Genomic DNA, 27,021 nt, shown 5'->3' with positions numbered 1-27,021 from the left:
ACATATGGTACAATGCAATCGACAAGATAGGACGGAGCTAGACCGTGTAGTATTTTATACGTAAGTAGTAAAACCTTAAAGTCACATCTTAAGTGCACAGGAAGCCAGTGCAGGTGAGCCAGTATAGGCGTAATATGATCAAACTTTCTTGTTCTTGTCAAAAGTCTAGCAGCCGCATTTTGTACCAACTGTAATTTTTTAATGCTAGACATAGGGAGACCCGAAAATAATACGTTACAGTAGTCGAGACGAGACGTAACGAACGCATGAATAATGATCTCAGCGTCGCTAGTGGATAAAATAGAACGAATTTTAGCGATATTACGGAGATGAAAGAAGGCCGTTTTAGTAACACTCTTAATGTGTGATTCAAACGAGAGAGTTGGGTCGAAGATAATACCCAGATTCTTTACTGATTCGCCTTGTGTAATTGTTTGGTTGTCAAATGTTAAGGTGGTATTATTAAATAAATGTCGGTGTTTAGCAGGACCGATAATCAGCATTTCCGTTTTCTTGGCGTTGAGTTGCAAGAAGTTAGCGGACATCCATTGTTTAATTTCATTAAGACACGCCTCCAGCTGACTACAATCCGGCGTGTTGGTCAGCTTTAGGGGCATGTAGAGTTGGGTGTCATCAGCATAACAATGAAAGCTAACACCGTATTTGCGTATGATGTCGCCTAGCGGCAGCATGTAAATACTAAAGAGTGCAGGGCCAAGAACCGAACCCTGAGGAACTCCGCACGTTACCTTAACATAGTCCGAGGTCACATTATTATGGGAGACGCATTGCATCCTGTCAGTAAGATAAGAGTTAAACCACGACAAAGCTAAGTCTGACATACCAATACGTGTTTTGATACGCTCTAATAAAATATTATGATCGACGGTATCGAAAGCAGCGCTAAGATCAAGAAGCAGCAACATAGATGACGCATCAGAATCCATCGTTAGCAGTAGATCATTAGTCATTTTTGCGAGGGCTGTCTCCGTAGAGTGATTTGCCCTGAAACCGAAATATAAGTTGGGATATTGTGTTAGATGTAAATATAAACGGAATACAATGATTTGCAAATCCTTTTCAACCCATATTGAATTGAATTCACGACAAAGACAAGATATTTTATGTTATTTTGTTTTTGCAAATAATAATTAACTTAGAATTTCATGGCTGCAACACGTGCCAAAGTAGTTGGGAAAGGGCATGTTCATCACTGTGTTACATGGCCTTTCCTTTTAACAACACTCAGTAAACGTTTGTGAACTGAGGAGATACATTTTTTTAGCTTCTCAGGTGGAATTCTTTCCCATTCTTGCTTGATGTACAGCTTAAGTTGTTCAACAGTCCGGGGGTCTCCGTTGTGGTATTTTAGGCTTCATAATGCGCCTCACATTTTCAATGGGAGACAGGTCTGGACTACAGGCAGGCCAGTCTAGTACCCGCACTCTTTTACTATGAAGCCACGTTGATGTAATACGTGGCTTGGCATTGTCTTGCTGAAATAAGGAGGGGCATCCATGGTAACGTTGCTTGGATGGCAACATATGTTGCTCCAAAACCTGTATGTACCTTTCAGCATTAATGGCCCCTTCACAGATGTGTAAGTTATCCATGTCTTGGGCATTAATACACCCCCATACCATCACAGATGCTGGCTTTTCAACTTTGCGCCTATAACAATCCGGATGGTTCTTTTCCTCTTTGGTCCGGAGGACACGACGTCCACAGTTTCCAAAAACAATTTGAAATGTGGACTCGTCAGACCACAGAATACTTTTCCACTTTGTATCAGTCCATCTTAGATGAGCTCAGGCCCAGCGAAGCCGACAGCGTTTCTGGGTGTTGTTGATAAACGGTTTTCGCCTTGCATAGGAGAGTTTTAACTTGCACTTACAGATGTAGCGACCAACTGTAGTTACTGACAGTGGGTTTCTGAAGTATTCCTGAGCCCATGTGGTGATATCCTTTACACACTGATGTCGCTTATTGATGCAGTACAGCCTGAGGGATCGAAGGTCACGGGCTTAGCTGCTTACGTGCAGTGATTTCTCCAGATTCTCTGAACCCGTTGATGATATTACGGACCATAGATGGTGAAATCCCTAAATTCCTTGCAATAGCTGGTTGAGAAAGGTTTTTCTTAAACTGTTCAACAATATGCTCAGGCATTTGTTGACAAAGTGGTGACCCTCGCCCCATCCTTGTTTGTGAATGACTGAGCATTTCATGGAATCTACTTTTATACCCAATCATGGCACCCACCTGTTCCCAATTTGCCTGATCACCTGTGGGATGTTCCAAATAAGTGTTTGATGAGCATTCCTCAAATGTATCAGTATTTATTGCCAGCTTTCCCAACTTCTTTGTCACGTGTTGCTGGCATCAAATTCTAAAGTTAATTAGTATTTGCAAAAAAAAAAAAGTTTATCAGTTTGAACATCAAATATGTTGTCTTTGTAGCATATTCAAATGAATATGGGTTGAAAATGATTTGCAAATCATTGAATTCCGTTTATATTTACCTCTAACACAATTTCCCAACTCATATGGAAACGGGGTTTGTGTATATATATATATATATATATATATATATATATATATATATATATATATATATATATATATATATATATATATATATATATATATATATACTGTATATATATATATATATATATATATATATATATATATATATATATATACTGTATATATATATATATATATATATATACAATATATATATATATATATATATATATATATATATATATATATATATATATACTGTATATATATATATATATATACACGTTAGGTCAGAAAAAACACAGAGGCTGTATCATTCCTACAAGCCTGTTTCGCAGGTTTCCCTGCTCGTCAGGGAATTTTAATAAATAATTAAATCCTAACGTATATTCCGCTCCACCCCGATATTGAGCACTGTATAACCACAGAAACCTCGACTATATATATATATATATATATATATATATATATATATATATATATATATATGTCTTAATAAGGTTATCCAAAAAATAGTGCTCGATACCGTAGTAGAGCGCAATATATGTATGTGTGGGAAAAAAATCACAAGACTATTTCATCTCTACAGGCCTGTTTCATGAGGGGGGGTTCCCTCAATCATCAGGAGATTTTAATGGGAGCATTCACATACCATGGATTATATAGGGCACAGAGTGGGTGGGTACAGGCTGGTGTAGGGGCGTGGTGATTGGCTCATGTGTTACCTAGGAGGTGTTTCCGTCTGTGGCGGCATGCTGTTACAATTTCGCTACGCTTGTTGAGGGATGACAGGTCTGGACGGTAAATAATAAACAGTTTTTCTTTCAAGCATAGGTTGCATCTTTTATTACCACTATTGTAAGGTGTGCTGGATGCAAGAATTTGCCATGTTATTGAATATTCAACATTATTGTCTTTGAGGTCCCAAATGTGTTTGCTGAGTTCTGTGGTATTCCGCAGGTTTTGGTTCCTGAAAGAAGCCTTGTGATTGTTCCATCTGGTTTTGAACTCTCCCTCAGTTAATCCTACATATGTGTCGGATGTGTTAATGTCCTTGCGTGTTACCTTAGATTGGTAGACAACTGATGTTTGTAAGCACCCCCCGTTGAGAGGGCAATCAGGTTTCTTTCGACAGTTGCAACCTTTGTTGGTTTTGGAGTCGCTCTGTCCGGGGGCCGACGGCTCATTTGCAATTGTTTTGTTGTGGTTTGAGATGATTTGTCGTATATTGTTCATACAGCTGTAGCTCAATTTAATGTTGTTCTTGTTGAATACTTTTCTTAGGGTGTTGTCTTTGGGAAAGTGTTTGTCAATCAGATTGAGGAATTTGTGTCCAATGTTAGTTGAGACGTTTTTGCTGTATGGGGGGTTGTACCAGATGATGTCGTTTCGTTTTCTGTTCTTTTTCGGTTGGTTTCCTGGCGTGGGTTCATAGGTGAGGGTGAAATTGTATCCGCTTTCATCAAGGGCTTTTTGGTACGGGGGGGTTGCTTGGTCAAATTCAGCTTTGCTAGATGACAGCATCGATAGCCTTTTATTAATTCCGGTAGGTATTCTTTTCGTGGTGGTGGGTGGTGCACGTATTGGAGTGTTGTGTTGGGTTTCGTGAATGGTTGGTAGCTGTTATTTCTCAGGTTGAAAGTGACGTCAAGGAAGTTGACGGTTTGCTTGTTGGCTTCAATCGTGATCCGTAGGCCGTTCTCTTTGAAAATTTGGCATATGCGCTTCTTGGTATTCTCGCTGCTCCTTGGCGAGGCGCGACACACTGCCAGTCCGTCATCACGGTAAATACCAAGGTTCAGATTGAGGCTGGCGAGCTGGGAGAGGAGGAAACTCCCAACGAGTTCACACGTTTCTGCTCCGTCAAAACTTCCCATAGTGACGTCAAATGTTGCATTGTTCTTTTTTTGCCATGGTGTACTGTTGTGGATGAGAATGGAGTTTTTTGCGTGGATGATGATGTTTCTTTCGTTGCCTGTGATTGAGTCGTAGTCTGAGGCGAAGTCTAGTGCTTGAGTCAGTAGGTCTTGCGTGATGGAAGGGTAAAATTCTTCGATATCAAAGGAGATAAAGTTGTGCTGTTGTTTGTCTTGGATGTTGTTGAACCATTTGATTTCTGCTGCTGTATTTCTCCATTGGTTGAGTGGTGTTTTGTCCTTGATTTTTGTGTTGACTCTGTCCAGGATTATTTTGCTGATTTTTCCTATTTCAGATTTAGTTGGGTTTATTAGTCGGCATGTTGGGTTATTTGCGAAGTTGGGTTTGTGGTCCTTCAATGTGATGAAGGCTTCCTTGTTGGCTGTGGCGTCCACCCTGTCCTCAATGTCCAGTTCAGCCGCGATCCTTTTATTTTCCAGGTGGATGTTCTGTAAGGTGTTGGGTTGTGCTTTTTTGTATGATTTGGTGATGCTTCTGTCCAGTAAGGTGTGATGTTCTGGTATGTCCATTCTGTAGAAGTTTGTGGTTTTATCGGCAGCTATGATGAGGTTGTTTACTTTCTTGATGCGCTCCTTGTCATTTTTCAGCTTGGTGAGGAGTGGGTTGCGGATTGGCTTGAATTTGACTGATTGTATCATTTTGAGCATGTCGTTCTCAAAATCCTTTAGTTCCTCGACTGTGGGTGGGTTCTTGGTAGATTTGAATCCGTAATCAAGGACAAAACACCACTCAACCAATGGAGAAATACAGCAGCAGTAATCAAATGGTTCAAAAGAAACATCATCATCCACGCAAAAAACTCCATTCTCATCCACAACAGTACACCATGGCAAAAAAAGAACAATGCAACATTTGACGTCACTATGGGAAGTTTTGACGGAGCAGAAACGTGTGAACTCGTTGGGAGTTTCCTCCTCTCCCAGCTCGCCAGCCTCAATCTGAACCTTGGTATTTACCGTGATGACGGACTGGCAGTGTGTCGCGCCTCGCCAAGGAGCAGCGAGAATACCAAGAAGCGCATATGCCAAATTTTCAAAGAGAACGGCCTACGGATCACGATTGAAGCCAACAAGCAAACCGTCAACTTCCTTGACGTCACTTTCAACCTGAGAAATAACAGCTACCAACCATTCACGAAACCCAACACAACACTCCAATACGTGCACCATGACAGCAACCACCCACCCACCACCACGAAAAGAATACCTACCGGAATTAATAAAAGGCTATCGATGCTGTCATCTAGCAAAGCTGAATTTGACCAAGCAACCCCCCCGTACCAAAAAGCCCTTGATGAAAGCGGATACAATTTCACCCTCACCTATGAACCCACGCCAGGAAACCAACCGAAAAAGAACAGAAAACGAAACGACATCATCTGGTACAACCCCCCATACAGCAAAAACGTCTCAACTAACATTGGACACAAATTCCTCAATCTGATTGACAAACACTTTCCCAAAGACAACACCCTAAGAAAAGTATTCAACAAGAACAACATTAAATTGAGCTACAGCTGTATGAACAATATACGACAAATCATCTCAAACCACAACAAAACAATTGCAAATGAGCCGTCGGCCCCCGGACAGAGCGACTCCAAAACCAACAAAGGTTGCAACTGTCGAAAGAAACCTGATTGCCCTCTCAACGGGGGGTGCTTACAAACATCAGTTGTCTACCAATCTAAGGTAACACGCAAGGACATTAACACATCCGACACATATGTAGGATTAACTGAGGGAGAGTTCAAAACCAGATGGAACAATCACAAGGCTTCTTTCAGGAACCAAAACCTGCGGAATACCACAGAACTCAGCAAACACATTTGGGACCTCAAAGACAATAATGTTGAATATTCAATAACATGGCAAATTCTTGCATCCAGCACACCTTACAATAGTGGTAATAAAAGATGCAACCTATGCTTGAAAGAAAAACTGTTTATTATTTACCGTCCAGACCTGTCATCCCTCAACAAGCGCAGCGAAATTGTAACAGTATGCCGCCACAGACGGAAACACCTCCTAGGTAACACATGAGCCAATCACCACGCCCCTACACCAGCCTGTACCCACCCACTCTGTGCCCTATGGTATGTGAATGCTCCCATTAAAATCTCCTGATGATTGAGGGAACCCCCCCTCATGAAACAGGCCTGTAGAGATGAAATAGTCTTGTGATTTTTTCCCCACACATACATATATATATATATATATATATATATATATATATATATATATATATATATATATATATATATATATATATATATATATATATATATATATATATATATATATATATGTATGTGTGTATATATATATATATATATGTATGTGTATATATATATATATATATATATATGTGTATATATATATATATATATATATATATATATATATATATATATATATATATATATATATATATATATATATATATATATATATGTATGTGTGGGAAAAAAATCACAAGACTATTTCATCTCTACAGGCCTGTTTCATGAGGGGGGGTACCCTCAATCATCAGGAGATTTTAATGGGAGCATTCGCATACCATGGTTTATATAGGGCACAGAGTGGGTGGGTACAGGCTGGCGTAGGGGCGTGGTGATTGGCTCATGTGTTACCTAGGAGGTGTTTCCGTCTATGGCGGCATGCTGTTACAATTTCGCTGCGCTTGTTGAGGGATGACAGGTCTGGACGGTGTATATATATATATATATATGGAAGAGCTGGACGAAGTGGCTGGGGAGAGGGAAGTCTGGGCTTCCCTGCTTAGGCTGCTGCCTCCGCGACCCGACCTCGGATAAGCGGAAGAAGATGGATGGATGGACATATATATATATATATATATATATATATATATATATATATATATATATATATATATATATATATGTATATATATATATATATGTATATATATATATATATATATATATATATATATATATATATATATATGTCCATCCATCCATCTTCTTCCGCTTATCCGAGGTCGGGTCGCGGATATAGATTAGGGTTGTATAGTATACCAGTACAAATAAAGTGCCCCGATACTAATTAATTGAAATCGGTACTATACTGCCTTTGAGAAATACCACTACCGTTCTTTCATCTGAATGCCGCTGTGTTATGTTATTACACAAAGTGCAACAGGCAATAACATCGTGGAGAGGAAGAATGGCAAAAAACGCCAAGTCTACTGGTTAATAAAGAGGGTGCGTGAAGCGCAATTTGGAGGTATTTGGGCTTCAAAATTAACAATAAAGGTGACGCTTTAAGCATGGAGGCGCCGTGCTGCAAATGTGGCGATAGTATCACTACCTTTGCTTCAAACTTAGGCAAACATTTAAATAATAAGCATTCAGATCTGCACAAGTAGTTGTAAAGAGTGACAGGTAACAATGTTGTTACACCTGTCCTGCTGTTCGGCTCCCATGCAGACCGTAGTCGAGGAGCACAGGGCAGACATTCCCTCCAGGGTCGATGTTTTTGTCGAGGGTAGCACCTTTCACTTTACCCGGAAATGGGTCTGCTAAGCTCTGCTTTCGGGTCAGAATGAAGAGGCCGCCGAAATTATTGGTACCTCATATAAATATATTTATATATATATATATATATATATATATATATATATATATATATATATATATATATATATATACATGTATATATATACTGAATTTTTCGGACTATATGTCAACGTTTTTTTCATAGTTTGTCCGTGGGTGCGACGTATACTCCGGAACGACTTATGTGTGAAATTATTAACACATTATTGTAAAATATCAAATAATATTATTTATCTCATTCGTGTGAGCGACGAAGAAAATGTCCGCAATCGTCACACACACGTCAGCAATCGTCACTCACACGCCAACCAATAAGAATTCGGCGGGGGCGAGTCATGGCAGAAGTGCATTGTGGGCCATGATATGCTAACTGCTATATGCTATACGCTATTGCCGGAGCTATTAAAATGGATCACATCAACAATCGCGGTAACTTATAAAAACTGAGAAGGACTGAACTAAAATGGCACCGAAAAGGAAATCATATACTGCAGATTACAAGCTGGACGTAGTGAAATATGCTGCAGAGAACAGCAATCGAGCAGCAGAAAGAAAGGACGCTAGCGGGGCGCATACCAGAGGCGACACCGAGGAAAAAGATTTCATCGGATTTAGCGATCGGGAGTGACTGATTGTTTGGTAAACGTATAGCATGTTCTATATGTTATAGTTATTTGAAAGACTCTTACCATAATATGTTACGTTAACATACCAGGCACGTTCTCAGTTGGTTATTTATGCGTCATATGGCGTACACTTATTCAGCCTGTTGTTCACTATTCTTTATTTATTTTAAATTGCCTTTCAAATGTCTATTCTTGGTGTTGGATTTTATCAAATAAATTTCCCCTAAAAATGCGACTTATACTCCAGTGCGACGTATATATGTTTTTTTCCTTCTTTATTGTGCATTTTGCGATGTATACTCCGGAGCGACTTATAGTCCGAAGAATACGGTATATATATATATATATATATATATATATATATATATATATATATATATATATATATATATATATATATATATATTAGGGATGTCCCGATCCGATATTTGGATCGGATCGGCCGCCGATATTCGCAAAAAAATGCGTATCGGCAAAGCATGGGAAAATGCCGATCCAGATCCAGTTTAAAAAAACCTCCGTCCCGTGTTTTCCAACGCACCAATTTAAATAATTCATTCCACTTTTCTGCTGTTCCCTAAGCTCCGTTCCGCATTTTCCAGCACACCTTCAGCACATCCACAGGTCTGTGGATTCTAACGCAGTTGCTTTTAGCTGCTGGCATTACACGACAGGCTCTTCTCACTCTTTCCTGTGTCTCCCTCTTACAGACAGCGAGCGCACCTTCTTACACACGTCACATACTGTCACGTCATACGTCATATACGTATACGCCCTCTCCCAGCAGAAAGCGAGGTAGCAGCATGGCTAACGTTAGCTGTGATGCTAGCGCAGCCGCTAAGGTGCGCGCCTGCTTTAAGCGTCCTCTGCGCACGGCAAATCTATGCCACGCACAAAATCAAATAAAAAAATAAGCGCATAACAATTTTCGACACACGGACACGACAGAGAAAACAGTTTTCGTCATCATTGTTCAAATATTGTAAGGTCTGTCGAGACGCTTATCTCCATTCGGTGCCACACGTCCACACCATCGCCGAGGCAAACATTTCCACGTCAACACCGTATGAAAAAAATAGTGATTTTTTTAGTTGTGATTTCCCTCTCTGAATGAAAGTTTAAAAGTAGCATATATTAATGCAGTATGAAGAAAAATGTTTTAATGTAGACATGCAAGTCTTAAAAGAAAATTTTGAAAATCAAGACTACATTTCCTGCAAATGGGTGCATTTCTACCCTATATTTTAACTTTAGATTTATTCTCATATCAAACTCTTTTAGTTGTCTTTTTGACACTTACATCCGGCGCCCCCCTCCACACCCTGTATTATAAATAATGTAAATAATTCAATGTGATTATCTTGTGTGATGACTGTATTATGATGATAGTATATATCTGATAGTATATATCTGTATCATGAATCAATTTAAGTGGACCCCTGGAAAAACTTATTCGGGTGTTACCATTTAGTGGTCAATTGTACGGAATATGTACTTCACCGTGCAACCTACTAATAAAAGTCTCAATCAATCAATCAAAACACATAGAATCATCATACTGATGTGATTATATGCATCAAGTGTTCATTCAAGGCTAAGGCAAAATATCGAGATATATATCGTGTATCGCAATATGGCCTTAAAATATCGCAATATTAAAAAAAGGCCATATCGCCCAGCCCTAGTTTCAATGATGCCATTTCTGTTTGTCATGTATAATTTTGTCTATTTTGTGTTTATCCTTGAATAAACAGGTCAGTTTCTTGTTACCAACCATTGTGTATTATTCAACCTCCCCTAATTCAGCTGGCTAGTTGTTATCAAGAGTACTAAAACCCTTTTCAACATGATTCTGACAACTAAGTAGGCTAAATAACTTTAAACTTTAATACATGCTCGGATAGGCCATTATCAGTCAGTATCGGTATCGGTCAGTATCGGTATCGGATCGGAAGTGCAAAAACAATATCGGTATCGGATCGGAAGTGCAAAAACCTGGATCGGGACATCCCTAATTTATATATATATATTGAGGACTACAATATATTTTAATACTTTAATTTGTTTTTAAGTTAAAAAAACAACTTATTTTCAAGGTTTGTCAGTAATAAAAATGCCGTGGCGGTTAGCCACATTCAACATTAAGGGGAAACCCTGTGTATATATATATATATATATATATATATATGTATATATATATATATATATATATATAATTAGTTACACATCCTCTTGGCTAGGTTCCCCTTATCGGTGGATGGAACAACTCTTCATCGGATTTTGACACTTGGACTCACTGACCCATGGACTTATCAGCCCTTTTAAAAAGTTAAAAAGTTAAAGTACCAATGATTGTCACACACACACTAGGTGTGGCGAAATTATTGTCTGCATTTAACCCATCACCCTTGATCACCCCCTGGGAGGTGAGGGGAGCAGTGGGCAGCAGCGGTGGCCGCGCCCGGGAATCATTTTTGGTGATTTTTGTGACTTTTGCTATAAAGAGAGTGAATAATTCTTCATCTGGGCTCACTTTTGCAGAACCTTGCACTTGCAGAGGTGCCTGCTCGGGAAGGTGGGAAACCAGCCGGTAGTTTACCATGAGGTCAGGATCGAGGTTAGGTCTTTTGAGCAGAGGATGAATAACCACATTTTGGAATGCTAGGGGAACAGTGCCAGAGGAAAGTGATAAGCTAAACATATATAGCACTGATGGTTCTAATATTACAAACAACTCCTTGATAAGTTTCCCAGGAAGTGGGTCAAGTAAATATGTTGTTTGTTTTGTCCCATTAATAAGTCGCAGGAGTTCCTCTAATGTTAATTCATCTAAAAGAGAGAGATTTTTTTGCAGGACAATAACCGTTGTACCTACATTCGTATCTGCGTTAATAGAACCCAGTTGTAGCTGTGTCGCATTGTCATTAAAGGCCTACTGAAACCCACTACTACCGACCACGCAGTCTGATAGTTTATATATCAATGATGAAATCTTAACATTGCAACACATGCCAATACGGCCAAGTTAGCTTACTAAAGTGCAATTTTAAATTTTGCGCGAAATATCCTGCTGAAAACGTCTCGGTATGATGACGCCAATGACCAATGACGTTAAGATTGTTGTCTCTAATGACCTCATTAACTAATAACGTTTTGGGAGACAATGATCTGATGTTTAATAACCCCATATTATAGGTAGTGGGCTGTATTGAGGAATTTTTGTTAATGGTATCCGTAGTACTGATATTATTAACGTTACGTTTATTTTGTGTAATGCGTCTTAAATCATTTTGATCACGTCTAGGAATTGATATGATGGGGATCTTGAGATGATTTTCTTGGTGCTGCGATAGATTGAAGCATCATAATTTGCCACCTCAGTAGAATGCATGTTCACCTCTGGCACAGTCACTACAGAAAAAAACCATTATGAGAGTTGTGTATTATTCTACGAGAAATGGTATGTGTGCAGGAATTTTAGTTCTAGCTTAACTGACTCCTCACTCGGACTAACAGACACTGTAATTGCCTGTGTCCGAGCTTGCTCGAGTATAGTTAATCAAGTATGATTCAACCAGTAACCTATGTTTCTAGGTAGATTGATGGCGCCTTCCCGTTAGGGTGAAGGCCGTACCTCCTCGGCAAGCCCGGTTTGCCCCAGAAAGAGGGCCAATTATAAATTACACTTAATTATGGCTGGTTTGCTAAGAAAAAATTACAATATTGTATGGTATGATCTTCACCACCTTCGTCGCGCCTTGCAATAATGTTATGTTACTTACTGTGCCTTGTATATACATTCTTATTTTTATTTTTTATTTTTAGCTAAGTACCGTGTGACTTGTTGAAGGGTGGACTAGCAAAGTAAGATTTTCATTGTACGGCAAACTGTCTGTTTAACTGTGCATATGACAATAAACAATCTTGAATCTTGAATCATAGCTTCGTTAGCTTAGCTTTGTTAGCTTAGCAGCTATCTCGCTGACAGAGGGGAGGTGAGACAGAGAGTGGGTGGTTTGCAAGTTTGATAAGACTACTAAATATGTTTGAGAAGGAATAAAGAAAGCTGTAAAACAATTAGAAGCACACAGATAGAAAGATAGTACTTAGCTTTGTTGCCGGAGCAGCTGCGAGCAATAACTCACGGCAAACAGGAAACCGGAAACTGGATGCTACTTAATTTGATTTGATTTGATAATGCAGCAGAACTAAGGTTACATTCGGGGATAAGACATCAGAGAAGATTAAAGAACCACAAAACTGGCCATTAAGACATCAGATCACATTAAAGCATTGCATACTTTCAATCAGTTGCCTCTGGAAAATTACGTTGCTGTTGATTGACAATCTTGTGGAGATCGTTGTGGATAGTAAGACATCAAGCAAAACTATTTTGATTTACTCCATGATTGATTAATTGATTGAAACTTTTATTAGTAGATTGCACAGTACTGTACATATTCCGTACAATTGACCACCATATGGTAACACCCGAATAAGTTTTTCAACTTGTTTAAGTCGTGGTCCACGTTAATCAATTCATGGTACAAATATATACTATCATCATAATACAGTCATCACACAAGTTAATCATCAGAGTACCGTATTTTTCGGACTATAAGTCGCAGTTTTTTTTATAGTTTGGCCGGGCTTCAGTGCGACTTATATATGTTTTTTTCCTTTTTTACTATGCATTTTCGGCAGGTGCGACTTATACTCCGGTGCGACTTATACTCCGAAAAATGCGGTATATACATTGAATTATTTACATTATTTACAATCCGGGGGGTGGGATGAGGAGGTTTTGGTTGATATCAGCACTTCAGTCATCAACAATTGCATCATCAGAGAAATGGACATTGAAACAGTGTAGGTCTGACTTGGTAGGATATGTACAGCGAGCAGAGAACACAGTGAGTTCTGATAGCATAAGAACAAGTATTTCCATTAGAAATACATTTGATTATTTACATTTGGTTATTTACAATCCGGGGAGGTGGGATGGGGAGGGGGGAGGGTGTTAGTCAGGGGTTGAAGTTGACAGGAGGTGTTGTTTTAGTGCGGTTTTGAAGGAGGATAGAGATGCACTTTCTTTTACAGCTGTCGGGAGTACATTCCATATTGATGTGGCATAGAAGGAGAATGAGTTAAGACCTTTGTTAGATCAGGATCTGGGTTTAACGTGGTTTGTGGAGCTCCCCCTGGTGTTGTGGTTATGGCGGTCATTTACATTATGGAAGTAGTTTGACATTTTCTTCGGTATCAGGGAGGTGTAGCGGATTTTATAGACTAGGCTCAGTGCAAGTTGTTTTACTCTGTCCTCCACCCTGAGCCAGCCCACTTTGGAGAAGTGGGTTGGAGTGAGGTGTGATCTGGGGTGGAGGTCTAAAAGTAACCTGACTAGCTTGTTCTGGGATGTTTGGAGTCTATATTTGAGGGTTTTGGAGGTGTTAGGGTACCAGGACGTGCAAGCGTAATCGAAAAAGGGTTGAGAGTTCCCGCTAGAATCTTCAAGGTGCTTTTGTTGACCAGAGAGGAGATTCTGTAGAGAAATCTCGTTCGTTGGTTGACCTTTCTGATTACCTTGGTTGCCATTTTATCACAGGAAAGATTAGCCTCTAGAATGGAACCTCATCTTTCCTGGTGATAACAATGTCACCCACTTTTATAGTGAAGTCACTGACATTGTTGAGATTGATTTGGGACCCAAATAGGATGGATTCCGTTTTACCTAAGTGTATGGATAGTTTATTGTCAGCGAGCCACGTGCAAATACTAAGGAGTTCAGCACTGAGGATTTTTTCCACCATGACTTGTCCTTGCCGGATACCAGCAGGGCCGAGTCATCCGCAAACAGGAACATTTCACAGTCGCATGCTGATGACATGTCATTTACGTATATTAGGAACAGTAAAGGCCCTAATATACTGCCTTGGGGGACTCCACAGCTTACTGAGAGGGGGGGGGGGCACACGGTGCCGTTCACCTTTACCACCTGTTTCCGCCCCTCCAAGTAAGATTGCATTCAGCTCGATGAGGTTTTATCAAATCCGATTGCTCTGAGCTTATCCAACAGTATGGCGTGGTTAACGGTGTCAAAGGCCTTCTGAAGGTCCAGCATGACCATGCCGCAGTATTTGCCCGCGTCCACCTCGTGTTTGATGTGGTCGGTCAGATAGAGAAGGCATGTGTCAGTGGAGTGGTTAGTTCTGAAGCCGAATTGAAATTTGTACATGAGTTTATTAGTGGCAAGGTATGTATCGACCTGTTCATAAACTATTTTTTCCATAACTTTCGAAATGGAACTGAGAATAGAAACATGTTGGTAGTTACCAGGTTCTAATTTGCTTCTTTTTTTAAAAGAGGGAGTTACTCTTGCTATCTTGAAATCTTTTGGTACTTGGCCTTGTTTTATTGAGAGATTTATTATGTGCGTGATGATTGGGGCAATGGTGGTGGCAGAGTCCCTGAGGAATCTGGAGGGGATATTGTCAAGGCCGGTGGCCTTGTTTAGGTGGAACGTGCTCAATTTTTTAAGCACCTCGTCAGCTGAGACCATTTCTAATTTGAAAACGTTGTTGAATACTCCTAGCTTTCTGTAGTAGGCTTTAATGTGTTCAACACCAAAACGATATGCTGGTGAAAAAGGTGTTAAGTCTGCTTGCTACCTCCATTTTGTCTGTAATGAGGGAGTCGCCCTCCTTGATGTTGATGTTGGTGAGCCTGCTTTTAAGTTTCTGGCTACATTCAGGAAGCTGGTTGTTGATAATTTTCCAGAGCTCATGTGGCTTGTTTGTGTTTTCCTCTATTTTGTCGTTAATGTAATTTTTTTTAAGGATTTAGTCAGGTTGGTCGCCTTATTTCTTAATTTATTGCAATGCTTTTTGAGTGTTGTAAGGCGTGATTTGAGGTTATTATTGGGTTGATTATCTACTTCGGTTTTACACTTTTGGTATTCGGAGTATTTTCTGTCTCTGTCTTTTATGGCAGTTAATAGGTCCGGATTCATCCATGGTTCAGAGCGGGCTTTGATCCTGACTGTTCTCACGGGAGCCATATCATTTAGTATCACTAGGAACGCTGTTTTTAAGCGATCCCAAGCATCATCGACCAGGTTGCTCGTGAGCACAGGGCACCAGTCCTACTCGCCTAATTTAAGGTTGAAATTATCACTGGATTATGTTTTAAGGGATCTGGATTGAGCTGTTATGTGGCCAATGGCTTTGGGTTTAGTTATTTTGCGGGTGCAGAAGGTTAGATAGTGGTCGCTAAGACCACAGATCATGACCCCACTATTTTTATGTTAGGCCGGTCTGATGTGAGATTGAGATCTATGGTTGATTGGATGGAATAACACATCCTTGTGGGTAGTGTTATTAGCTGGGAAAGACCGTGCAGATTACAAAGCTTGCTGTAAGATTTGAAAACAGGCGCATCTCTGCGTTGAATATCTGTGTTCAGATCTCCAGTTATAATTTTCTCCATGTTGTCTACCCCAGCTAAGCACTCCTCGAGAGCACCATAGAAATCACTCTGATTGGGGGGTCTGTATACAGTCCCTATCAGTACCGGCTTAGCGTTTTTAAATTTGATTTCTTCCCACACAGATTCAAGGGCATTGTGGTTAAGATCGGTGCGAGTTATGTATTTTATATCCTGGTGAATATACATACAAACACCTCCACCATGTTTATTCCTGTCCTTTCTGATAACCAAGAAGTTTTCTATCTCTATCTCTAAGTCAGAAACACTTAGATCTAATTTAGTTTCAGAGAAACACAAGATTTTTACCTTATTGTTGTGGAACATTTCTCTGATTTGGTCGAGTTTAGTTCCAGAGAGGCTGTTCACATTAAGGTGGATGATGTGTAGCCCACTGGAACCAAAAAGAACAACAGAGTCCGCTGGGGAGAGGTATTGTCCAGAAGATGGAGAGATGTTGGTTGTTATTGAAGTTGTATTGCAGTCCAATTCACTGTTTGTGTGGAGCGACTTGGGGGAGGGGAAGAGAGGCCCATTGTTCGTCGGCCAGGTGATGGGGGAGGGGCGGAGTTGACGAGGGGGGGTCCAGGTAGGGGTGGTGGGGGTGGACGTGGTTTTTGCGGGTTTCGGTGAGGTTGAAAACAATGACCAGGGATGTACAAAGAATCCCCTGAATCCTGTGTAGGCCGCGGGGGGTCCAGGTGACGCGGTGAAGACCCTCAGGGTTTGGGGAGAGGTTGGAAGGACCTCCGCACTGCCGACTTTAATGGCTACCGGGGTGTCGTCAAAAGCCATTTCGCCTTCCGCCGCCGCTCCTCTGTCCTCACCGGTGTCTGGGTTGACTTCCTCCGTGTCCGGGCCGTCGACCGCACCGATGATCGGGGTGAAGTCCTCCGTCGTGCCGCCGACCGCTGGAATGCAGGTGAGCTCGGGTGGTGATTAACAGGTGAGGGCTGGCGTAGGTGGAGAGCTAATGTTTTTAGCATAGCTCCGACGAGGTCCCGCAGCTAAGCTAGCTACATTGGCGTCGTTAGCAACAACATTGCTAGGCTTCGCCAGGCGAGACAACATTAACCGGGTGGTTACTGGTCCGGGGTTAAGTTCTGTGTCTCCTGAGAGTAGAAGTAATAGTAAAATTGTTGATCTTCGGTCTATCCTTCCTGTCAGGGGCTTATTTCTTCTGTTCCGATCCGCTGTGAGGCACGAGTGGATCACATTACCTCCGAAACCCAGGTGCTTAGCAGATGAATTACCGAGGAGGTAGAAATCACAGTTGTGGTCCTTTTCGCGTTCACGACTCTCATTTTTTAAAAGGTATTGTATTCATGGTGGTTTAAAATACAAATCCGTGATCCACAGTAGAAAAGGGAAGAAGTGTGGTATCATCCAAGCAGTTGTTTGGATTCCCGAGCGGGAGCGAAAGAAAATGCGACTGCTCATCTCGGCGTCCGGTACTAACCGATGCTTTTCATTAAGATAGTTATTGATTGTTAGTCAGGTCGATTAATTACAATGACAAATGGTGAAAAAGTGTGCTGACAGTGGCTGTAAAAGGGCAGAACTCATTCTCCCCAGAATCTATTCACATACTATCTGCAGAGAAGTCAGCTTGCTTTGTTTGGCAAATAACATGACTGACGTGTTGACATGATCAAGTGAAGGAAGCCCAGATCACAAGACGCCATTCCAGACTTGTACAGTTTGTACTAGATACTGTACAATCAATATTTTATGTCGATTGAGAAGTTAAACACTTTTTCCAAAAGAAAAAGAAAATGTATTGGATTGTAAAAGTAGAGTGTTATGAATCCACAGCTGCGGCACCGTTTGTTTATTAACATGTTTGATGCCTACAAAGTTTTGAAAGGATCAATTCTATTTCCTCTGAAGTCTTGTGGCCCGACAGCAGGAAGACAGGAATTTGGGGAATTCTCCTTTTCATTAACTCCCGTTTTGCCTTCTGCTTTTCTGCCCCACTCTTTCCCTCTTTTATGTCAGGAGGAAAAAAAGTGTTTTGTGTGTGACTCGACGGCACCCTACAGTGAATCAACCAATCAGACGACCAACCATCGTATCGAGAATGTTGTAACCACATTTGCTCCAAACAGACTGAAAACCTGGTGGCAGTCTGAGAACGGTGAGAATCAAACATCAAATGTCAACATCACTGACACATGTTATATGTTAACGCTCGAGATGCTAGTATTTTAACTAACTAAAACCCTCATATTCTTATTGAGAAAACCGTTACCAAATAGTCACAGGATTTTGCTCATAATTCTAGGGATACTGAAGAGCACTGACGCTTACATTCTTCCACATTTCTCAACTGACTAAAACCATTCCAATGTCAAAAACCTTCAGCTCTTTCAGAACAATTATACAAACAATTTTTTCCATCCCCAAAATCCCGACTTAACCCAAAAATCCACATTTTCCAAATACAAATTCCCTGTGATCTTTGGAATTCTTTCTACATCCACAATTCTAAACCGATTCCAAGCACTCCAACATCAAAGTGTCACAATGGCTACCTTGACACATTCCAATAAATTTTCACTTGCCACATTTACTACTCTAGAATTCCAATTGGAAATGAAGGTATAGTTTTAAATTTTTCAATCAATTAAAACCATTCCTATGTCAAAAACTGCCACCTCTTTTAGGACAACTGTACAAACAATTTATCACCAAAAATTCACATTGCCAAACACAAATTCCCTTTGATCACTCAAATTCTTTTTACTGCCTAAATTTCTCAACCGTTACAACAGCAAAATATTCAACTCATTGTCAGGGTCTTTCTGTGTGGAGTTTTCATGTTCTCCCTGTGACTGTGTGGATCATTCTGTGTGGTACTCTTTGTTCATTCCCAGAGCTTTGTATGTGTTGTGGTTTGCAGGGGAGGTGACGGTAAACAGACACCAGGGGGCAGTATGTCCAAAGATTTATTATATATATAGTATATATATATAATAATAAAACAATACTAATATAAACTAAACTAATGAAATGGAGTGTGACAAAACCATAGAGTGAGTGGTGTTAGACTGTGTAGTTAGCTGTTGTGTATTACCGTGCTGTTGGATGAGGGAGCAGACAAGTCCAAAGAGGGCAAGGCAAAAGGGGTCCAAGATCTGCGAGGGGTCCGTGGGGCATAGAGAGGCATCAGAGTCCGGGGGCGAGCGAGGAGTCGGGAAACGAGAAAGGCAGTCCAAAACACAGGGGGGAAAACAACGGGAGATGACGAAGGGAAGACTCGGGAAGGCAGATACACCAAGAGGTAACTAGGGGAGAACAAACAAGGATATCAGACACGAGAGAAAACCGCAGAGAGAGAGAGCATAAGCCTTACGGTATCCAAAGGGTAAACTAAGTTCCCGCGTCGATCCTTGGGTCCACTGGTCCTTTATGCAGGTCGCCCTCATCAGTACCAGGTGTGCTGATTGCGATTGAGTGCAGGCTTGTCGGTGCGTGGTGCGCTCAGCGTGAGCGGGGGCGTGTCCGGGCGAGCAGCCAGAGGAGAGAGCGCAAGTGGGCGTGGCCCGCGATGCTCTCGTCAGGACGCACAGATGAGGGCGCATTGAAATGCGCCCTGGCCGTGACAGTATATAAATAAATAAATAAATGGGTTATACTTGTATAGCGCTTTTCTACCTTCAAGGTACTCAAAGCGCTTTGACAGTATTTCCACATTTACCCATTCACACACACATTCACACACTGATGGCGGGAGCTGCCATGCAAGGCGCTAACCAGCAGCCATCAGGAGCAAGGGGTGAAGTGTCTTGCCCAAGGACACAACGGACGTGACTAGGATGGTAGAAGGTGGGGATTGAACCCCAGTAACCAGCAACCCTCCGATTGCTGGCACGGCCACTCTACCAACTTCGCCACGCCGACAGTCACCCCCCCCTATGGACAGATTCCAGATGTCCCAAGACAGACAAATGAACAACATACTCACGAAACAAGGGAGGGCAGAGGGGAGAACTGGTGGTGGGTCGCCGGCCCAAGTGTCTCAGAAGCCATCGGGGACGAGTCTGGTGGCGGCGACGAGTAGACCGCCGCTGCGGCCGGCGATGTGGACGACCAAGGAATGGTCGACTTCTTGGCCGTCGGGGAGGTGGACGCGAGTGGCGCCGTGGTGCGTCCCGCCAGAAACGAAAAGGAGGACACATCGTCGTCTGAGGCGAAGAGGAACAGGAAGACGCCGTCGTGGAAGCAGCGGACGTCATCGGCGGCATGGAAGCAGCGGACGTCATCAGCGGCGTGGAAGCAGCGGACGTCATCGGCGAGGCAGGCGTGGAGGAAGACGTCATCGGCAATGCAGGCATGGCAGCAGCAGACGTTGGCGGCGCCGGAGACGAGGAGGATGGCTGAGGATCAGGCTGAGGTGCAGAGGTTGGCGCTGCTGGCCGAGGGGCAGAGGTCGGCGCTGCTGGCCGAGGGGCAGAGGTCGGGGCCGGCCTGGGAGCTGGTGAAGACGAGGGGGCCAGCCTGGGAGCTGGTGAAGACGAGGGGGCCAGCCTGGGAGCTGGTGAAGACGAGGGGGCCAGCCTGGGAGCTGGTGCTAGCTCGGAGGCCAGCCGAGGGACTGGTGCTAGCTCGGACGCTAGCCGGGGGACTGGTGCTAGCTCGGACGCTAGCCAGGGGGCTGGTGCTAGCTCAGGGGCTAGCCAGGGGGCTGGTGGTTGCGGCTAGGAAAAGCGGAAGACAGATGGATTCTGTCCGGCAGGGGGTAGCCTGTCTGGGTGCTGCTGTGCTACCACGTCAGCACAGCCACCAGTACTAAAATGGAAAATAGATTGTCTTTGTCTGGCAGGGGGTAGCCTAGCTGGGCGCAGCTGCGCCACCACACCAGCACAGCCACCAGCACTATCCCCCCCTCCGAACGCGGATGCCAGACGCCTCCAGCTGATTGAGGAACAGTCACTAAGGGTGGGAGGAGGGTGTCCAGGCGACGGGTAAATTCCTCCAGCCCCATATTGGAGTTAAACAGTCCCTTGAAGGAGTGTTGAGGAGGGCTAGAAAAATTGTCCAGGGTGGAGGTAAAAGAAAAAGACATCCTGAGAGGGGTAAAAAGAAAAAGAAAAAAGGAAGAAGAAAAACATTCGCTGGGGGCGGGGCTAAAGTCACTGGGGGCGGGGCTAAGGAACTGTACCATCAGGTCCCTAATCAATTGGCGGGAACTTACTGTTATGGTTTGCAGGGGAGGTGACGGCAAACAGACACCAGGGGGCAGTATGTCCAAAGATTTATTATATATATAGTATATATATATATATATAATAATAAAACAATACTAATATAAACTAAACTAATGAAATGGAGTGTGTGACAAAACCATAGAGTGAGTGGTGTTAGACTATGTGTGTAGTTGCTGTTGTGTATTACCGTGCTGTTGGATGAGGGAGCAGACAAGTCCAAAGAGGGCAAGGCAAAAGGGGTCCAAGATCTGCGAGGGGTCCGTGGGGCATAGAGAGGCGTCAGAGTCCGGGGGCGAGCGAGGAGTCGGGAAACGAGAAAGGCAGTCCAAAAGACAGGGGGGAAAACAACGGGAGATGTCGAAGGGAAGACTCGGGAAGGCAGTTACACCAAGAGGTAACTAGGGGAGAACAAACAAGGATATCAGACACGAGAGAAAACCGCAGAGAGAGAGAGCATAAGCTTTACGGTATCCAAAGGGTAAACTAAGTTCCCGCGTCGATCCTTGGGTCCACTGGTCCTTTATGCAGGTCGCCCTCATCAGTACCAGGTGTGCTGATTGCGATTGAGTGCAGGCTTGTCGGTGCGTGGTGCGCTCAGCGTTAGCGGGGGCGTGTCCGGGCGAGCAGCCAGAGGAGAGAGCGCAAGTGGGCGTGGCCCGCGGTGCTCTCGTCAGGACGCACAGATGAGGGCGCATTGGAATGCGCCCTGGCCGTGACAGTATGTCACTCAAAAGTGAAAATTCTTACCATTGAATAATTTCTATAGTTTGAAAATATCCATTGGGCCGCTTGGAAATGTTAATTAGTTTGTATTATGCCAAAGTAGCCCAACTGCTTTTTTAATTCTGTTTTGCAAAACCCGTGCCACGTTACTTCAAACTCGACACATCATTTATTAGAAGTTAGCCTTGCTTTTTAAAGCAGTAAATATTTCGACACTGAATTTTTTTTTTACTGAAACTTTATACACTGAATTTTTTTACAAATAATTTTTGTGCACTGAATTTTTATATACTGATTTTACTGTATGTATTGTGATTGAAATTGGATTGAAATAAAATGCAAAAATGAAATTACATGAAAAAAAGCGTTTGTAATAAAGACACAAATTAACCTCCATAGAAGCCATGCTTACCACTATCTTCAATGTAAAATAGTGGTGATCGAGCTAAATATCAATAAAACCTAGTGTCAGTATACAAACAATACTAAAATAATTAGATTGATAATTTTCTTTGTCTTTCTCTTCCATCCATCCATTTTCTACCACTTGTCCCTTTCGGGGTAGCGGGGGGTCGCTGGAGCCTATCTTGTTATTACAAAATAATTTGTTGGGTCGATTTTTATTGCTAGAATACTCAGGAAATAGGTCTCAGGATACAGGAGGGCTTTAAGGGCAAAACCCAAAATATATCAATGTTTTAATTGCCTTTCTCACTCAAAATGTTGTATGTAGCATTCAGTACGCTAAATTGATGTTTTGATCTACAAATTAAAAATGTAATGAAATAAGCTTTATAAAAATGTGTTATTGTGTTTACTTTAGTTTCTTGCAAAACCATTTTTGATTTATTTTCTGTCTGCAGGTCTGGAAAATGTCACAATCCAGTTGAACCTGGAGGCAGAGTTTCACTTTACTCACCTGATCATGACCTTCAAAGTAAGTTACAGATAATGGAATTGGGATGTGGCACTAAGGGATCTGACAGGTGTCTTTGTTAAAATAAATACTTTTAAAACCATTGGAAGTCAATGACATTTTATGTGAACTTAAATTAGTGTCAATTTCTCTTGTTGATGAATTACACGCTGATGAGTAAAATTTAATGCAGAGGATTTCTAATTGGAAAGGATGATGATGCAGTCACACGCATGCTCGCTTTCATCAACGAAATATCAGACGGATTACAGTTCTGATAATATTAATGTCCATTAGGGTTGCGCAATGTAGACGACATATGATGAAAATGTTATACATTTTGCAGATGATAGAGCTTTTAATACTATCGTTATAACGTGATAATGTCCTGCAAATACACTGAACAAAAATATAAAAACAACACTGTTGTTTTTGCTCCCATTTTTAGTTAGTTGAACTCAGACTAAAACTTTTACTATATACACAAAATACCTATTCCTCTCAGATATTGTTCACAAATCTGTCGAAATCTGAATCTGTGTTGGTGAGCATTTCTTATTTGCCAAGAAAATCCATCCTACTTCACAGGTGTGGCATATCAAAATGCTGATTAAACAACATGATTATTGCACAAGTGTGCCTTAGGCTGCCCACGATAAAAGGCCACTCTGAAATGTACCGTTGTATCACACAGCACAATGCCACAGATGTCACAAGTTTTTGAAAAGCTGTTGCCTGTAAATTCAATGTTAATTTCTCTACAATAAGTCCTTAAAAAGGTGTTTTAGAGAATTTGGCAGTACATCCAACCGGCCTCACAACCACAGACCAAGTGTAACTACACAAGCCCAGAACCTCCACATCCAGCAGGTGCACCTTGATGATCGTCTGAGAACAGCCATCCGGACTGCTGTTGCAATAATTGGTTTGCATAACCAAATAATTTCTGCACAAACTGAGGGAAACCGTTTCAGGGAAGCTCATCTGCATGCTTGCCGTCCTCATTGGGGTCTCGACCTGACTGCAGTTCGTCGTCGTAACCGACTTGAGTGCTCTGCTCACATCAAATGGCGTCTGGCATGTTGGAAAGGTGTTCTTTTCACGGATAGATCCAGTTTAGGGTTGTTAGGTACACCAGTACTAATGAAGTACCGTGATACTAATTGATTGAAATCGGTACTATACTGCCTTTGAAAAGTACCGGTACCGTTTGTTAATCTAAGTGCCGCTGTGTGGCGGTGACTACAGAGCCGAGGCACACGATGTTGTGTGTGTCAAAATGCACACACAAAGTCCATACAAGCAATAACATTTTGGAGAAAAGGAATGCCAAAAAAAATTAAATTCTATTGGTTAATAAAGAGTGTGCATGAAATGCAATATGGAGGTATTTGGGCTTCAAAACTAACAATAAAGATGACACTTTAAACAAGGAAGCGCCTCGCCAAAAGTGTCAACCATAAATCATGAATAATTTATTATAATGTAAATAAAGCATGTTATTATATTCTAACCTAATCCTTGATTATGGCAGACTATATGTAAAAAGGAAATTTGTAAATTGTTCTCTGAGTGCAACAAGAAAAGCCCAATGTGTTTAATGCTTTTTAATTTATATTTTAACCTTCTAAAATTGTTCTTTGAGTGCAATAGGAAAAATATGTTTATTGTACTGTAGGATTTTATGTTAAAATAAAGCCAATATTGGTATTTTTTTGTAGTTCCCTTTATTTTGAAAAGTATCAATATACATTTTGGTACCGGTACCAAATTATTCATATTGGGACAACCCTAATCCAGTTTTTCACTTTTCAGGACAGCTTCCCATGGTGTGGGTGGGGTTATGGTATGGGCAGGAGTATGTTATGGACAAAGAACGCTAGTGTATTTTATTGATGGCATTTTGAATGCGCAGAAATACCATGACAAGATCCTGAGGCCCATTGTTGTGCCATTTAGCAGAGACCATCACCTCATGTTGCAGCATGACAGTGCACGACCCCATGTTGCAAGGATCTGAAAACAGCCCAGTTCTTGCATGGCCACCATACTCACCAAAAATGTCACCTATTGAGCATGTTTGGGATGCTGTGGATCGGCGTATACAACAGCATGTTCCAGTTCCTGCCAATATCCAGTAACTTCGCACAGCCATTGAAGAGGCTGTGCGAATCTGGCCTGTGAACATTCCACAGGCCAGATACTGACTGCTTTTCTGACACTCCCTAAAAACCAAATAATGCAAAACTGCACATTTCAAAGTGGCTTTTTATCGTGGACAGCCTAAGGCACACCTGTGCAATAATCATGCTGTTTAATCAGCATCATGATACGCCACACCTGTGTTTTATCTTGCTGCTCACGCAGATTTAGACACATTTGTGAACATTATTTGGGAGGAATAGGTATTTTGTGTATATCTTAAAAGTTTTAGATCTTTGAGCACCTTCTAAATCACCCTTCCTTGCATCCATGGTGGCAAATAAACTGTTTCTTACATGTAACATTATCACTGGAGGACAAGGAAGAGTTAAACATACTACACTACACACCAGAGGAGGATGCAAAAAAAGCACAGCTAACCACTAAGCCAGAGCTCCTTAATCTTAACAGGGGTGGGTGAATCAATACAATTATGGACAATAACGATACCAAGTATAGTGTCAGGTTATGGTTGATACTAATTAATTACTGATTAAAATTTATTTTTTTATTATCACAACCGCCATCCTGGTTTTTGTCAGATTACAGTTGTAATCAAAATTATAATCATTTAATTATCCTGAAAATGCTCAGTATAAACATTGGTTTGGCCAATACTGCCCCTGTAATTACTAGATATTGGATGCATCAATACCAACATTTCTGGTATCGGCCAAAACCTCCATAAAGTATCCAAAAAACAGAAGATTAAGTGCTTAGTAAAGTTTAACAGAACTGTAGACAGAACCATGTTACAAAAGAAAGTAACCAGCTATAAACAGGGAATTATACAAGTAGATTAATAATAGTTTTGACAAAATACCACTCCTGGAAATGATGTTGATGCAGTATGTCAACATCTAAATTAGAGTCCATTTCAAAAAAGTGTACTAAGGCTCCTATAATCATTTATATGCCAAATAATATATCGCGATATATATCGTTATATCGCAAGAGGCTGCAATACTTTTTGCAATATACATATTAGGCCATATTGCTCATCCCTAGTAAAACCAGATTTATGATCAATAATATTTGCTATGATTTTGTTGCGTTATGTTTGTTTCACATTTGAATGCACTTTTAGTGCACAACAAACAGATACGGATCCACATGCAAACTGAAAGTATCTACAGGAGAACGTAGTTAAAGGGTAATTAAACACTCCTACCATGTGGGGACCTAACGGACAGAAGCACGTCATGCCTTGATATTTCTTAATGTTATATTCAGCTTAGTGTTTTGTGTGTCATCCATGGCGCTTCCTATCCTGTATGATTATTTCACGTCGGCTGTCATCCCCAAAGACGTTCCGACCTGCTGCAATGGTGATTGAGCGCTCAGCTGATTTTGGGAAAACTTGGAAAGTGTATCGATACTTTGCTTACGACTGTGAAACGTCCTACCCTGACGTTTCACCAGGTCCCATGAAGAAGGTTGATGATGTCATCTGTGACTCACGCTATTCCGACATTGAACCATCTACTGAGGGAGAGGTACTGCCTTTCATAACTCTCGATTGCAGTTTTCAGAATTAATAATTTTATGTGTTTTTTCATTCAGGTCATTTTTAGAGTTTTGGACCCGGCTTTCCGAATCAATGACCCCTACAGCCCCCGAATCCAGAGTAGGCACAGACTTTTTAATGTTGTTTATTGTGTTCGTTTTGCTTAATCATTGATTATTATTCTGACAGATATGTTAAAGATCACAAATCTGAAGGTACAGTTCACCAAACTTCACACACTCGGGGACAACTTGCTTGACTCTCGTATGGAGATTAAAGAAAAGTATTACTATGCTGTCTTTGACATG

General features: G+C 41.4%; 1 protein-coding gene across 1 annotated transcript in view; it reads left to right on the top strand.

Annotated features, from left to right (window-relative positions):
- lamb1a (laminin, beta 1a) overlaps window positions 1-27,021 on the top strand; it is a 123,430-nt gene that overhangs the window by 17,685 nt on the left and 78,724 nt on the right. The window contains exons 3-7 of the mRNA XM_061969629.2: window positions 18,154-18,292; window positions 22,952-23,025; window positions 26,514-26,702; window positions 26,770-26,833; window positions 26,903-27,021. The exon at window positions 26,903-27,021 is cut by the window's right edge and continues 84 nt beyond it. Of these exons, the coding sequence (XP_061825613.1) occupies window positions 18,154-18,292; window positions 22,952-23,025; window positions 26,514-26,702; window positions 26,770-26,833; window positions 26,903-27,021 (585 nt within the window). The remainder of the gene's footprint in view (window positions 1-18,153; window positions 18,293-22,951; window positions 23,026-26,513; window positions 26,703-26,769; window positions 26,834-26,902) is intronic.

The sequence above is a fragment of the Nerophis lumbriciformis genome, linkage group LG10 (genome assembly GCF_033978685.3).
Source record: "Nerophis lumbriciformis linkage group LG10, RoL_Nlum_v2.1, whole genome shotgun sequence".
Lineage (NCBI taxonomy): Eukaryota > Metazoa > Chordata > Actinopteri > Syngnathiformes > Syngnathidae > Nerophis > Nerophis lumbriciformis.
The sequence above is the reverse complement of the archived record's forward strand: the minus strand, read 5'-3'. Positions and strand labels throughout refer to the sequence as shown.